This window comes from Emydura macquarii, unplaced genomic scaffold, assembly GCF_026122565.2.
Source record: "Emydura macquarii macquarii isolate MOO-44397 ecotype Brisbane River unplaced genomic scaffold, CSIRO-AGI_Emac_v2 contig_973, whole genome shotgun sequence".
Classification (NCBI taxonomy): Eukaryota; Metazoa; Chordata; order Testudines; family Chelidae; genus Emydura; species Emydura macquarii.
In genome coordinates, this window is record NW_027131110.1 from 426,356 (window position 1) to 440,905 (window position 14,550).

The 14,550-nt window shown below is 65.8% G+C and overlaps 1 protein-coding gene across 2 annotated transcripts in view; it reads left to right on the plus strand.

The window, feature by feature from the left end:
• Window positions 1-12,564, plus strand: part of PTPN23 (protein tyrosine phosphatase non-receptor type 23) — a 42,410-nt gene extending 29,846 nt beyond the window's left edge. The window contains exons 15-25 of one of the 2 annotated variants that reach the window (XM_067544502.1): window positions 504-649; window positions 989-1,306; window positions 2,395-2,549; window positions 3,254-3,405; window positions 4,048-4,227; window positions 4,826-7,133; window positions 8,230-8,414; window positions 8,792-8,896; window positions 9,382-9,520; window positions 9,705-9,818; window positions 10,078-12,564. In XM_067544502.1, the coding sequence (XP_067400603.1) occupies window positions 504-649; window positions 989-1,306; window positions 2,395-2,549; window positions 3,254-3,405; window positions 4,048-4,227; window positions 4,826-7,133; window positions 8,230-8,414; window positions 8,792-8,896; window positions 9,382-9,520; window positions 9,705-9,818; window positions 10,078-10,623 (4,348 nt within the window). In that variant the 3' untranslated portion in view covers window positions 10,624-12,564. The remainder of the gene's footprint in view (window positions 1-503; window positions 650-988; window positions 1,307-2,394; window positions 2,550-3,253; window positions 3,406-4,047; window positions 4,228-4,825; window positions 7,134-8,229; window positions 8,415-8,791; window positions 8,897-9,381; window positions 9,521-9,704; window positions 9,819-10,077) is intronic. The other variant, XM_067544503.1, reaches the window with a different exon arrangement.
• Window positions 12,565-14,550: the final 1,986 nt, after the last annotated feature.

Genomic DNA, 14,550 nt, shown 5'->3' on the forward strand with positions numbered 1-14,550 from the left:
GGGGGACCCAAGGCACAGAAGGAAGTGAGGCAGGTGATTCGGTAAATGATGCCCTTCCCTGAGTCAGGACTGAACCTGTCCTTGGGGATGATCTGGAAAACAAGGCACAGGTGGATGCTGGAGTTCCCAGGGCCCATTCCCAGCCTCCTAACCCATGCCCAGTTCCAGTTTGGCTAATTACATTTTACTTCCCTGAATTTGCCCTGCGGTTTCATTTGACTGTGTGGTGCTCATCTTCACTTCCTCTCCTGGACCATATGATGCGATATATGTGGCTATGCTCCTCCCCAGAGCTGGCTGCGTTCCAGTGCTGGTGGAGGTGACCATGGGCTGCATGTTCACTAAAGTCCTTTGGGATCCGTCCAGTTTCTCATTTCTCAGACCCATGATCCTGGCTTCCAAGAAAATGGACAGTCTGCAAATGCTCCCACCCCCTGGTGTGGTGGGGCTTTGGCCGGGAAGGGTTCTACCACTGCTCGAAGGGCTTTGCTTTCTGTCCGCAGCCAATTCATGGACTCCATGCAGCTGGACCCCGAGACCGTGGATAACCTGGAAATGTACAACCACATCCCTCCAGTCCTGATGGAGAAATGCGCCGCGCTCAGCGTGCGGCCAGACACGGTGAAGAACCTGGTCCAATCCATGCAGGGTAAGATCCCAGTGGCATGTAATGGGGGAATCCCCCATGGAGGAAAGGCCAGTGAGTCATGGCAAGGGGTCTTCCTAGGGCCTGCAAATCTGACTCCTGGGCTCTATTCTCTGCTCAGCGGCTGATTGATGAGCTGCCTTCTGTCTCTGTGCCTCTGCCTCCCCCTTGTATGCTAGCGAAATCTGCTGAGCCGACGTTGGAAATGCTGGGATGAGGGGGATCGGTCACTACTCCCCCCGGCGGAGCAGGCTGCTTCTCCAGTCGAGCTCTGGGGTCTTGCCCAGCCTGGTTCGAAATGCCTCCCGTGTCCTAATGCCTCTGGTTCTCTGCCCCCTCCAGTGCTTTCGGGAGTCTTCACAGATGTGGAGGCCTCCCTGAAAGAGATCAGGGACCTCCTGGATGAGGACGAGCTGCAGGAGCAGAAGCTGCAGGAGCTGCTTGCGAAGCCGCCTCAACAGCAGGGTCCTCCTAGCCCTTCCTCGGGGCTGGCAGAGGTCAGCAAAGAGTGGGCCAAGTACATGGAGGTGCACGAGAAGGCCAGCTTCACCAACACGGAGCTGCACAAAGCCATGAACCTGCACATCAGCAACCTGCGCCTGCTGAGTGGGCCCTTGGAGCAGGTGCGGGCTGCTTTGCCCACGCCCAGCCTGACCGAAGGTGAGCGCTTGGCACTGTGGGGCGCTGAGGCTTTCCCTCCCTCGGGGTCAGAGCTCTGAGCTGCTCTGGACTTGCCGCGCTGAGGAGGAGCTAATGCCGAGGTCCTGCAGAGGAACATCCCGGCTGTTCTCCTTCCAGGGTCTTCTCTGACTTTTCCTGCCCCAGAAGAATGAACCCGTTCCTGCTCCAGACCCCAAGCCAGTGCCCCCCCGTCCCTCCCAGAGCTTCCCTCTGGGTCTTGCTCTTTCCATGCCTTGGGCCCCAGCTGGGTCCCTCTGCAGCGCTTTGCAGATCTCAGCCTTGCGCTGGTTCCCAGCCTGCTGGGTCAGGAATAGCTAGTGATGGGGACGCAGGCTGGAGTTCAGGAGGCAGGCTGGGTTGAGACCCCAGGTGAAAGTCCTGACCCACCCCACTTCCGAGCTTGGGAACAGCCCCCGCTACTCTCCCAGCACTTGCGTAAGTCAATGAACGAGCCGGCTATTGACTCTGGGAAAGCTGTGGAGTGCCTGGGTGGCTCAGAGACGCAGCTGAGACTTGCAGTGCTGCGGGAACCTCCAGGCAACTCAGGCCGAGCGAAATGGCTGCAGGGCATGGTATTAATTGGCCAGTCAGCGACGGCTTAGTTTAATGGCAGTCTGGTGACAGGACCAAAGCAGCTTTGCTGCTGATCCTGGAGCGTGGGGTGAGGATCTGTGGGTTGCGGGGGTGAGGCAGGTGGAGTGTAAAGGGCAGAATGGAGCAGGTGGTTCTGGCTCCCCGGGGCGGAGTAGATCTGACGACAGCAGCTTGCTTGTCTTGCTGTGGGGCGGGGCGAGCTGAATTTGCCAGTCGCCTGAATTTCAGCCGGAGACTGTTTCCAGGAGCCCCGCGTGGCTCTCGGACCCCACAGCGTGTCTTGAGCAGGGGTCAAACATGGCGCTGGAGCAAGCGGGCCGGGTTCCCTGCCTATGCGAGGCTCGTTTTCCTCCTGGATGGTGGCTGTAGCTAGGTGAGCCGGGTGAACGCAGCATAGGAACCTGTACGGACCAGAACTCCTTCGTGGCTCAGGGAGCTCCCCAGGGTAGTGACGACTGTCCTTCCTCCCACAGACGACAAGCAGGTGCTGCAGAACCTGAAGCGGATCCTGTCCAAAGTGCAGGAGATGAAGGACCAGCGGATGTCCTTGGAGCAGCAGCTCCGCGAGATGATCCAGAAGGACGACATCACCACCTCCTTAGTGACGACCGACCATTCAGAGATGAAGGTGAGGCCCTGGGACTGAGCTGAGCCCGTTCACATGAGGAATCTATTACGTTCCAACAGACGTCAAACCTGCTCACCCGCCCCTTGCCTGCCGGCCGCTTCATCTCCTTGGCCATCTCCGTTGCTCTTCTCTGCGTTCCTCCAGTGTGCTGCTATCTCTGGTCAGAGCTGACTGGGGGGTGGTTCCACCCCAAGCCATAGAGAGGACCTTGCTCCGCCCTGCTATGCATCGTGCTTCTGTCTTGGCCTGTCCCTGTCCCTGTGTGATGTCACTGTCCCTCTTCTGTGCTTTTTTCTAGCCTCTAGAAAGACCCTTGCTGTGCGGTGGGGTGTACATGCCTTCTGGGAGAGTGGATTCTTCTGGATGGGCCGTCACCACGTGTCAGCTGTGGGCATCTCACAGCATGTTTCAGTAGCACGTACAGCAATACATCACATACAATGGTAGCGCACACGGTCCAACAGGACAGTCACGTTCAACCTTTGAAATGACACTCCACAAGGCATGCGTGGTACCAAACGCACCCTCCTATCACAGAGGTGAATGGGGGCGACTCTGCTGTCCAGAGCGTCACACTGCGTTAGATGGAAGGTCACTAGCGGTCAGCCCCGGCTCTCCCTGCGCTCAGCCTGTCCTGCTTTGTTGGGCTCCCCGCTGAGCCTGGCCTCCCGCTGACCTTGGCTCTCCCCCCTCTCTCTCGGCAGAAACTCTTCGAAGAGCAGCTGAAGAAGTACGACCAGATCAAGGTGTATCTGGAGCAGAACCTGGCGGCCCAGGAGAACGTCCTGAAGGCCTTGACGGACGCCAACGTCAAGTATGCGATGGTGCGGAAGGTCCTTGCCGACGTGGAGCACAAGTGAGCGTGCAGGAGGCGCACATCCCACCCCCAGCTGTGGAGAGATGCCACACCTAGCCGGCCGCTCGCTCTGTCTTCTGGTGCCTCTCAGCTGGCCGAGGCAGCGTGGTGGCAGGGGCAGAGAGGGAGGGGTCCTGAGGATCCCCTAATGGGGCTACAGGCCCTTCCCAGCCCCTCCATTCTCCTTTTACAAAGAGCCACGTCACAGCTGGGACCGGCCCCCCTCAGAACAGTGGGTGCTTCTAACTGTGCCTGCCGTGCCCCATGGCGCTAACCCAGGGCACCCGGGAAAGCCACAGGCTGCCCCCAGCGAGGCCCGAGTGCATCCTGCTTAGGGCACCTTCGGTTTGGGTGTTTCTGGCTTGAGACTGGTTCAGCTGTAGAACAGGGGATGATCTGGGAGCTGTTAGTGCAGGGGAGGTGAAATCCTGGGCCAGAGAACGCCCCAGTTCCCTGCGTGGAATGCACCGGTGCAGTGGCTGTGGTGTAAACAAACCTGCGGTGCGGAGCACGTGGAGATGAGTGACTCTTGCTCTCATTTCCCCCCCGATCACCCAGGTTTGCTCTGCTAATATTGCAGCCCCCCACCCCCCAACACACACACACACACTGCCTATCGCGTATTGGCTCTGTTCTTTCCAGGTGGAACACCACACTGCAGACACTGGTGGCTTCCTATGAAGCCTACGAAGACCTGATGAAGAAGTCTCAGGAGGGGAAGGATTTCTACGCTGACCTGGAGAGCAAAGCAGCCAAGCTCCTGGAGAAGGCCCGAGCGGCCTGCAAAGCATCCGAAGCAAGCAGACAGCAGGTCCTGGAAAAGTAGGTCCCAGCCCCACATCGGTCACACCTTGGGGTGGGGGCTTTTGTGAATAGGGCGAGGGGAAGGGGTGCGTGCGCACGAGTTCAGACAGTCTGCTCGGCCTTCGGCAGTATTCTGTCCGTTCGCCCGGGTTCGTCTGCCTGCCGCGGGGGACTTGTGGAGCTGGGTGTGCTGTGGCGCTGGGGAACCCACATGCTGGGGGTTTCAGGCTCCCCCAAGTCACCAAGCATGGGAGATGGACTAGGAATGGTGCAGAGACTGAGTGGCACCAGAGATACTTTAACAGGGACCCCGCTGGGTGTCTAGGGGACCCCTGAGCTCACAAGGCGGCGATGGTCACCCTGAACGGAATGGACAGCTGGGTGCGTCAGCCCGTCCCCTAGGAGACTGGTATCTGGGGTGCAGAATCCAGGGGGACCCTTCGGGGAGGTTTGATGGACCTTCTGCCTTTGCCCGCGCTGGGCACAGGCATGGGGCTGCAGCACTTAGAAGCTGGGCGGGCAGGTGGGTGCAGGAGCTCGGTCTCCATTGAAGGCGCCGGCTTTGTGGGGCTGGCTCCAGCCCGTCGGCGTCATGCCCCTGGTCTTGCTTTGGCAGAGAAATGAAGAAGAAGCCGCCGCCGAGGCCGACTGCCCCCAAGCCGGCCCTGCAGAAGAAGTCCTCGGAGCTGGACCTGGACCCCGCGGCAGGCCTGGACGGGGCAGAGCTGCAGCTGGGCTCCCTCTCGCTGGCGGACCTGCCCGAAGAGCTCAGGAGCTTACCCCCGGACGTGCTGGCAGCGCATCTCGCCAGGCTGCCTGCGGACGCCATGGCTGCTTTCGCCATCAACCCAGCCCATGGCGGTGGCATGAGACCCCCCGGCCTGCCAGCCAGCGCTCCTGTGCAACCGCCCATGGCAGCCCAGCCTGGCGCGCCCTTTAACCCCGCTCACTTCAGTGCTTCAGCTCCTCCGCCCGGACACTACGTCCCCGGCAGGGGGCCAGCCCCCCCCGCCGGTGTCCCCGGGAGCGCTCTGCAAGGCCCCTTCCCCCCGGCTACCTACAGCGGGCCCCCTGTGCTGCCGCCCCACGGGCTGCACTCGGCTGTGCCCCCTCCCAGTTCCTCGCCCAGCCCCCAGCTCTACCCGGCGGGCACCCTGAGGAGAGGCCCCGCCTCGGCCCCCGTCCAGCCCGGCTACGCAGGGCCCCAGAGATCCTCCCCACAGCACGTGCCTGTGTCTGCTCCAGCCGCCGGCGCGCCCTACGGGATGGGCCAGCTGGTCTCCTCCTGTGGGGTTCTGCCAGGCGGCCTCCCTACAGCACCGGCCGGCAGGCCGCCTGTGCTGGGCCCGTCCAGGCCCGCTCAGTTCAGTGGCCAGGCCCCGGGAGGCAGCGATGGCCCCCAGCACCCACTTGGGGTCCGGCCGGCCACCACGACTGTTGACAGCATCCAGGCTCCGATCTCCAGCTACACTGCGCCCAGGCCGGGGGGAGGCCACCTGCCCCAGCGGCTCAACAGCCAGCCGCCGGGGCTCCCCGCTCAGGGCAGCTTCCTCGGCCCGGCCGGCCAGTTCTATTCCCCAGCCGGCGTCCAGCCGTTTGTCCAGCAGCCCCAGCACCCCTTCCCGGCAGCGCCCCCCCCTCCCAGCTTCCCCCCGCAGCTGCGGCCGCAGCAGTTCCCGCCTCAGGCCCAGCTCCAGCAGCCCATGTACCCCCTGCAGGCCCAGTTCCCGGCCCAGTTCCCTGGCCAGCATTCGGTGCTGACCCAGATTTCCCCTCCGCCTCCCAGCCACGCCCAGCTCCACACCCAGCTGTACCCGCTTCCTGCCCAAGACCAGGCTCCGCGCGGCCTCCCCCCTCACTCCTTCCCTGCAGCTGTGCCCCGGGGGCCTCTCCTGCCAGCTCAGAGCATCCCGCCTGCTATGCTTGCCCCGGCGCAGCAGCTCCACCCTCGCCCCTCGCTGCCGGGCCTGCAGCCCCTGCCGGCCGGCCCCTCTGCCCAGGTAGTCTCTGCGATGCCCTTCTGTCCTGTCCCGTCGGCTCGGCATCCGGGGCCCCCTGCCAACCAGATGCCGCCTGGCTCGCCCATGCCACTGGCTGGTCCCCAGCCCACATCTTCCAGTCAGCCCGGCCCTCACCACGTCCCACCTTCCCCCAGCCCCGCTCTGAGCCACATGCCCGGCAGCGTTATCGTCCCGGGGCCTGCTGTCCCTTCACCAGCACCATCCCCACAGCCCTCCCTGGCTATCCAGCCTCCGGCCGTCTTGCCGTCCTCGCTGCCCGGTGCCGCTGCCCTGCCGCAGAGACCCCCGCCGTCGCTCACCCCCGGCACCGAGGCCCAGTTTCACCGGCAGAGCTCTTCCACGGATGATCTCTTGTCTTCGAGCCCGGAGAGCCAGCACGGGGGCTCCAAGACTGCGGTGAACCAGCCTCTCCTGCAGCCCACCAAGGCCGATGTGAAGGAGGGGCAGAAGCCCAAGGCCGTGCAGCTCATCGAGAAGGACCCGTACGAGAAGCCCGAGCACATCGCGAGGCTGCTGGCCGAGCTGGAGCGTTTCCGGGGCCTGGTGGACAGGCTGGAGCGGCCCGTCTCCGGCAGCACCAGCGAGCTGGACGGCGTCTGGAAGGAGCTCCAAGAGGGGCAGGAGAAGGACGCCCGGCACCTGTCCATCGCCATCGCCCGCTGCTACTCCATGAAGAACCGCCACCAGGACATCATGCCCTACGACAAGAACCGCATCGTGCTGCAGTCAGGCAAGGATGACTACATCAACGCCAGCAGGGTGGAGGACCTCTCCTCCTACTGCCCCACCATCATCGCCACCCAGGCCCCGCTGCTGGGCACGGCCTGTGACTTCTGGCTGCTGATCTACGAGCAGAAGGTGTCGGTGATCGTCATGCTGGTCTCGGAGCAGGAAATGGAGAAGGTAAGTTTTCCGCGGGCGGGGGGTGATCGATCCTGTCCGCGCTTGCCATGGGTGGGGCGAGAAGGAAGTGGCTTGGGGCAGGGAACAGGACGTAGGTTGGCATTAGGGCAGATTTCCAATAAACCGGGCAGTCAAGCTCTGGACCAGGCTTCCCGGGGAGGTTGTGGGAGCCCCATCGCTGGCGGGTTTAAGAACAGGCTGGACAAACCCCTGTCAGGGATCGTTCAGGTTTCCTTGGTCCGGCCTCAGTGCGGCGGGCTGACGTCCCGAGTTCTTTCTAGCCAGCCCGAGTGAGGTGGGGAGATCACGCGTGTCCTGCCTTGAAAGCTGAGCTCCTGGCCCATCTCCGCTGGGAGCCTGCTGGCCAGCTGCCTGCATTGCCTTGACAGTGACGCCTGCGTCCGAGCCGGCCAGGGTTGGTGGGTCCCGGGGGAGAATGACGGGGGCCCTGGGCGGGGAGGGCTCCCCAAGGTCAGGTGGCAGATCACATTGGTGTGTCAGTGCTCAGGGGACAGCGCTGGCTTGCTGCGATCCAAGCTAGAGCCCCCCCAGGACTGCCCCACCCGCAGCTAACGGGTAAGTAACGTACACGTAGCATCTTCCATCCCCAGGGGTGTGTGCAGGGGTGATGGCACCTGGCCTCGAAATGCAGCCACCTCGGGGGAGGGAACATGGCAGTGTTGAACAGTCCACAGCGTCCCTAGCCAAGGCTCAGGCCAGGAGGCGAGGAACGCTGTGTCCGAATGCCCCTGTGCGGCAGGGGCGGGTTTGGGAAAGTAGCAGGTGTCAACTGGGACAGGAGTTTGGCTAAGGCCGCCCAGCTGCTGTCCCGGTCCATGGAGTTGCTCTGTGTAATTGGTTGGTCTGTCCCCTGTGCTTGGTGCAGGACGGCCCTGGCATGTGTTGTGGAGGGGGAGGGGGGAATACGGATGGGGCCCCAGTGGCCCTGGCGCTGTGTTCTGGGCTGGAGGGGCGGCCGGGATGGGTGGGGCCGGGCCCTGGCGCCATGTTCTGGACTCCCTTTGTGTTCTGCTGCTGTCTGTGGCTCTTGTGGTGCCTGGAGCCGTGCCCCAGCCCTGCTCCCTTGCCCCTGCAGCAGAAGGTGGTGCGCTACTTCCCGGCGGAGCGGGGCCAGCCCATGGTGCAGGGCCCCATCACCTTGGTCCTCACCAGCCTGAAGGTCACCCCGACGCACGTGGAGAGGATGATCACCCTCCAGTTCCGCGACCAGAGCCTGAAGCGAACCGTCATCCACCTGCAGTTCCCGTCCTGGCCTGAGCTGTACGTGCTGGGCGGGGCTGTGGCCGTGGGGGTGTCCGTGGGGTTGGAGAAGGGGGGCGACGTTCCCTCCCAGTCGGGCCTGCAGAGCCCTGGGGCCCGGGAACCCAGCTGCGGCCCCCCGTGGCCTGTGGGGTGGCCCTGAGAGAGGCTGGCCCCACGGATCTCATGAGCTCTGTAATGAGCAGCAGCACAGACCCCACCAGGCCCCGGGGGGGGAATTGGGCCCTGTCCCACTGTGAGCAGCGCTGCCCCTCCCTCGAGCACCCAGCCTGTGCCGCTGCAGCTCCCAGGGCAGGGGTAGAAACACCCCCCTCCTCCCCCCCATGGCGGGGCCGGTCCTGCCCCACTCGCCAGCAGCTGCTCCCTTCCTCCCGCAGGGGCCTGCCGGACAGCAAGGGGAACCTGCTGCGCTTCATCCAGGAGGTGCACGGACACTACCTGCACCAGCGCCCCCTGCACACCCCCATCGTGGTCCACTGCAGGTAACGCAGCCTCCGGGGCGGGGCGGGGCCCCCCTCGCCGCAGCTGGGCACGGGAAAACACGGCGCGGCCAGCGTGGTGCTGAGCGAGAGCCTCCGAGGCGGCGAGCGTCCCGCCCTGCTTGGAGGAAACCTCCATCCCGGGCTAGCGGAGGGGCCCTGGCAGCGCGAGCCCCGCGAGAAAGGCGGCGCGTTGTCACGAGGCTGCAGGGCTGGGAGCCCAGGAGCGGCCTGGCCGAGGGCTCCCGGAGCAGCTTGCGCCGCTGTGCCCGGCCCGGGACCCTGCCTTTGGCAGTGGCCAGCAGGGGTGCGTGGGGAGAAGGGGGACTCTCCCCACAATGCCGTGCTGGATGAGGGGCCGGGGGACTCCCCCAGGCCGCCCCGCTCACGCTGCCCAGGGGTCGGCAGGGTTATCCGTGTCCCGCTCCTGCCGCCTGGCCCACGAGGCGGGGCCCGGTGACACCCTGCTGGCGCCGTCTCTTCCCCAGCTCCGGCGTGGGGCGCACCGGCGCCTTCTGCCTGATGTATGCGGCCATGCAGGAGGTGGAGGCCGGCAACAGCATCCCAGACCTGGCCCAGCTGGTGAAGAGGATGCGGCTGCAGAGGAAGCACATGCTGCAGGAGAAGGTACCGCGCTGGCCCTGCCTGGCTGAGACACGGGGGGGACCCCTGGGTGGGGGGCACTGGGAGAGCACTTGGGGGGCACTGGGCAGCTTCCAGCGTGTGCTCCGCTCCGGCTGCTCCTGGCGTCTGGGCCGGCTCCTTCGAGAGCCTCTGGCTCCAGGGATCTCAGCGGCTGCTTCTCTTCCAGCTGCACCTCAAGTTCTGCTACGACGCTGTCCTGCGGCACGCCGAGCAGGTGCTGCAGAGACACGGGGTGCCCACGCCCTCCTCCGGCAAGCCCCCCAGCACTGCCGCCCAGAAGGTGGGTCCCGCCCTCTCCCTCCGGCGGCCTGACGTGGCTCGCGGGGCCCGGCCGGGCGGGGGCTGTGGGCGGGGGGAGGGCTCTTGGGACCGCAGCCCTGGAGCCGTCCTCCGTGGGCTCCCGGGCCCCTTTGGACAGAGCCCGGCTGGGTCTGCCCCACGGTGATGGGGAGTGTGGGGTGGGGGTCGGTGCCCGTCTCGTCCCCGGCCAGGCTTTCCCCTGACCAGGGCCAGGGCCGACCCCGTCGCTTCTCTTCCAGCTGTATCTGCATCAGGACCCGCAGGACCTGGTGCTGGGCGCGGACATGCCCATCAGCTCCATCCAGGCCACCCTCGCCAAGCTGAGCGTCAAACCCTCCGCCGGCGCCGGGCTCGAGCCCCCCCAGCACTGCCCCCCGCCAGAGCCCGCGCCCCAAGCAGCCAGCCCCGGGGGGCTCCCGGCAGCGCCCAGCAGCGTGGCGCAGCCCAGCCTTACGGAGCCCGTCTGCCCCACCCCCAGCGGGCCGCCCCCTCCCCACGCCGCCCCCCTGCCGCCTGCGCCCGAGGCCGAGAGCAGCAACCACGTGGAGGAGAGGCCCGGCGGGGAGCCTTCAGCCGCCGGCATGGCTCCTTCCTCTTCCTCGCTGGAGCTCCTGGCATCTCTCACCCCTGAGGCCTTCTCCCTGGACAGCTCGCTGAAGGGCCGGCCGCGGATGAACAAGCAGAGCTTCCTGCAGCCCCAGAACGGGGAGGGGCTGCGGGGCCCCCGGCCCAGCGATGACCCCCTCAGCTTGCTGGACCCGCTGTGGACACTCAATAGAACCTGAGCCGGAGGCGCTCAGAGGGGGGCTGGCCCGGCTCGTGGGGCACGCACAGCCCCTCCTGCTGCTCCCCCCGGGACTCGGAGCCCAGCCCCCCGCCCCCAGCAGGATGGCTGGAAGCTGGGGGTTGGACACAGCCTGTGCATGGCGAGTGCCGAGTGCATCCTGCCAGAGCCTGGCCCTGCCCGGCCCAACGGTTACCTGCCGGCCGCCCCCGCCTGGAGCAGAGAAACGGGCCCTGCCCCTTCTGGCCCAGCTGGCCCCCGGGCTGCTGCTCCTGCGTCTCTGGGCCCCGGGCCAGTGCTGCACCCCCAGTTCACGTGGGGCTGGGGTGCCCCTCGCGGGCTGGCCTGCGCTCTGCAGTGCCACTGTCTATCGGCCCCTGGGCTCCGAGCCGCCTGCAAGCTGCAGGACACGGTGAGGGGCCAGGGCAGCGTTGGCGGCCCGCTGCCCTTGGAGGGAGGGGAATTGGGGTGAAGGGGGTGACTTGGGGGGTGGGGTCCTGCTGCCACCGGGAGGCTGGTTCCAGCTGGGGCGAGAAGACAGGGTGATGCCCCATAGCTACCCTAGGCATGGGGCCTGTCAGCCTGGGCGCATCCTGCTCCGGAGCATGGGCCCCTTGCTCCTGGGGGCTGTGCCCTCCCCTGCCCCTAGCGCCCCCTCCATGAGCCGGCCCCAGGGCCAGCGCCTGAGCTGTTCCGGTCAGCCCTGGCCCTGGCGGTTTAAATGAGGGCTTCAGCCCCAGGGGGCTTTTAAACCCCCTGCACCAGGCTCATGCCTTCACCTGCCCAGCGGAGCTCTGCGGGGGCAGCCGCTGGCCTGGGCCTGCCCAGGGGCCTGGTGTGCCCAGCTGCCCCTTGCTCCCATGGCCAGCTCCCTGCCCTGCCCGCAGCAGGTGGTGACTGGCCTCCCTCGGCGTGCTTGCTCAGCATCTGCCAGCGGCCTCCCCACCGCGGAGCGAGCTGGTTACCCGGCTGTGGGGGCCTGTCTCCTGGTCTGGCCAGCCAGGTGTAAAGGGGCCGGGGCTGGGCCGGTGAGCAGGGGCTTTCTGTACAGGTAACTGGCATGTTTAACACTAGCCGGGTACCTGTGCCAGGCGCTGCCCCCTGCTCGCCCTGGGGGGGCTGCGGGTGATGCAGATCTGCTCCATGCGGGCTGTCAGCCAGAGCACCATGGTCCCTGCAGCCTGGTTTGCTAGTAGCAGGGCTGGGGAGGGGCTAGTCCTGCAGGTAGCCTGGCTGCCCGGGGGGGGGGGGGGTAACGGGGAGCCCCTGGCTGGGTGCTGCGGGCAGTGGGAGGAGGTGCACGTGACACTACAGGGGTGATGGCTCATTGCTAAGGCTGCAGCAGTGTGATTAGCTGAGCTCTCCAGGGGCTGGGCTCTGGGTTCTCTTTCCCAGGCTCTATCTAACCAGATCAGGGTGCGCCCCCAGGTGGTGGGGCAAGGGCTGCACATGGAGATGGACTCAGTGTCTGCCCCATGCAGAGCCCTGGGGCTGACTGAAGCCAGCTGCTGGGTGGGGAATCCCTGTGGCAGTGGGTCGGCCTCTCCAGGGAGCTGTGTGCCGTCTGTTACCAAGAGCCAGGTGCGAGGCGGGACCCAATTGGCCACAGCTTGAACCTGCTGAGCCGGGTCCTTGGCCAGCCCTGGGAGCCGGGGCCGTTTGCGGGGGGTGCTTAGGTCACTAGCGCCAATATGGCCCACCCCTGCTGGGGCTCGTGGGATCAGCTCCTGCTGTACAGCCCACCTGGCGCTAGCAGTGCCCCACGCAGTCCGGCTGCCCCTGGCGCCAGGCGGCAGAGCAGGGCCGGGAGGCGCCCGCTGGCTGTGGGCCCCGCTGCTGTTGTACACATGTAAGATGGTCTGTCTGGTGTGGCTCTGACTCTGTAATTAGAACTGACTTTTTCAGCTCTTTCCTACTAAAATAAATGGACGCTTTGCTCTGGGCCGCAGTGCCAGTGTTGACTTGAACTGAACCCGGCTGGGGGTGGGGCTGGGGGAAAAGGCCTGGCTCAGACACCCCCCCCCCCCCATTTCCTCTTGGACTCCCTGCCACGCATGGGCCAGGGCTGGAGCTGCATGTGGGGAGGGGGGCACAGTGCTGTTTGCTGCAGAGCGTGCTCTGAGTCGGCCGGGCGCAGGCAGCAGGCGGAGGCTCTGGGCTCTGGTTAGTTTTGGTTTAATGTCTTTGTACAGGTTATAAAACACAATCTGGTACAAAAAAGCGTCCACTGTACAGTACAAAGCGTACAGCAGGGCTAAGGCCACCCGAGGCGTGGTGCGGACACAGACAGACAGACAGCCAGGGCGTCGGCGAGCGCGCAGGGGACAAGGGCCTGAGCAGGACCCCAGCAGCTTGCAGTGGTGGCTGGATGTTAGGGGTCGGCTGCTCCTGGGCCATAGGCCCTGCCAGAGCCAGAGCCCGGGACAGGGCCTTGTCTGGGCCTTCAACCCCCCCTAGCCCCTGCTGCTGAAGCGAGGGCAGTGTGGGGGGCCATTTACCTCAGCTGTGCTGGGCCCCGCCCCCATTTCCTTGGCCAGGGACAGGCCGCGAGTGCTTCTCTGCACCCCCCCAAAGACGTTCCCGTCAGCAGGCTGTCCCGCCTCCCACACTGCTTTCAATTAACCACGGGGCTCTCAGGAAACGGGGCGAGCGCCTCCCCCCCAGCTACTGCCCCATGGCCTCGCACAGGCCTGGTCACGGGGCCCCACAGCTTCCCCTGCCCTTCCTCCAGCGCCAGCCGGCCATGTGCGTAGCCACCAGGCCAGCCTTGCCACCGAGCAGGCATGAGACTGGCAAGCGAGCCAGCACCCCTCTGCCAACCGGCCCACGCTGGATGTGCTGCCCTGCCCTGCCCGTCCCCTGCACTCACTCAGGGGCCGGGCAAGGTGCAGCTGGGGGTGATGGAGCTGCCCCTATACTTGGGCCAGAGGATGGTGCGGGATGCCTGGCGTCAGGGGAAGCCCAGAGACTCATTTCCTCCCCGGTGTGATTAGACCAGAGGGGGGGCTCCCGGCACTGCAGGCCCCATGGCCCACCACCCCTGCTGTGGGGCCAGGAGGCTGCTCTGACAGAAAAACCCTGCAGGCGTTCCCTGGGGCTGGCTGCGAGGCCAGGAAATCCCCAGGGCTGGCGATGGGACAACCCCCCCTCCAGCACCTGACAGCCAACTAGTGACGCGGGCGCTGCCCCCAGAGCTTGGGGACGCTGGCCCAGCCCCAGCCCACTCCCCGCACTGAGCTGCAGGCAGGGTCCAAGTGCTGGGTCCTTTGTGGGACCAGCTGCCCCCTGCTCCTGCCAGGGGCAGGGGCTAAACTCGGCTCTGCCAGGCTGGAGCCAGGCTCAGCGCAGCATGGCGCTGCCCCCTGTGGTTCCCTGCAGCTGGGGAGGGGGAAGGCAGCGTGGGCCATAGCTCCCCTCCCCCCCCCCCCCCCCGCTCACCCACCGTAATAAATAAGTATTTACAGCACGGCAATAAATAGGGCAGGTGATGTGGCTGTAGCCGGCTGGGGCAGGGCTGGGGCAGCCAGCCCACAGGCCCCTCTGGTTACAAGGCAGGGACCCGGAGCCCGGCGCTAAGGGCCCCGCCCCCGCTTTTAGCAGCAGGCCCCCCTGCTGTGACCAGGCACCTGCTTAACGGTGCCTGACTCAGCTCCCACAGCTGGGCAGGACAGGCCCCTCTGCCCACCTCCCATGGGCCCAGCCGTCATAGCCCCACAGCCGAGCAGAGGAGCCCCGGGGGCCAGCGAGTGCCTGCCCGTGGCTGGCAACTGTTGGATCTGGCCCCCTCCTGGGGCAAGCCAAGGGCCTGAGCCGCTGGGCAGCGCTGGGCAGTGACTGCCAGGGGCCAGCACCAGGCTCCAGGCCACAGAGGTGCCTCATTCCCTGCAGGGACAGGCCCGGCCCTTGGCCACGGCAGGATTTCAGGTGA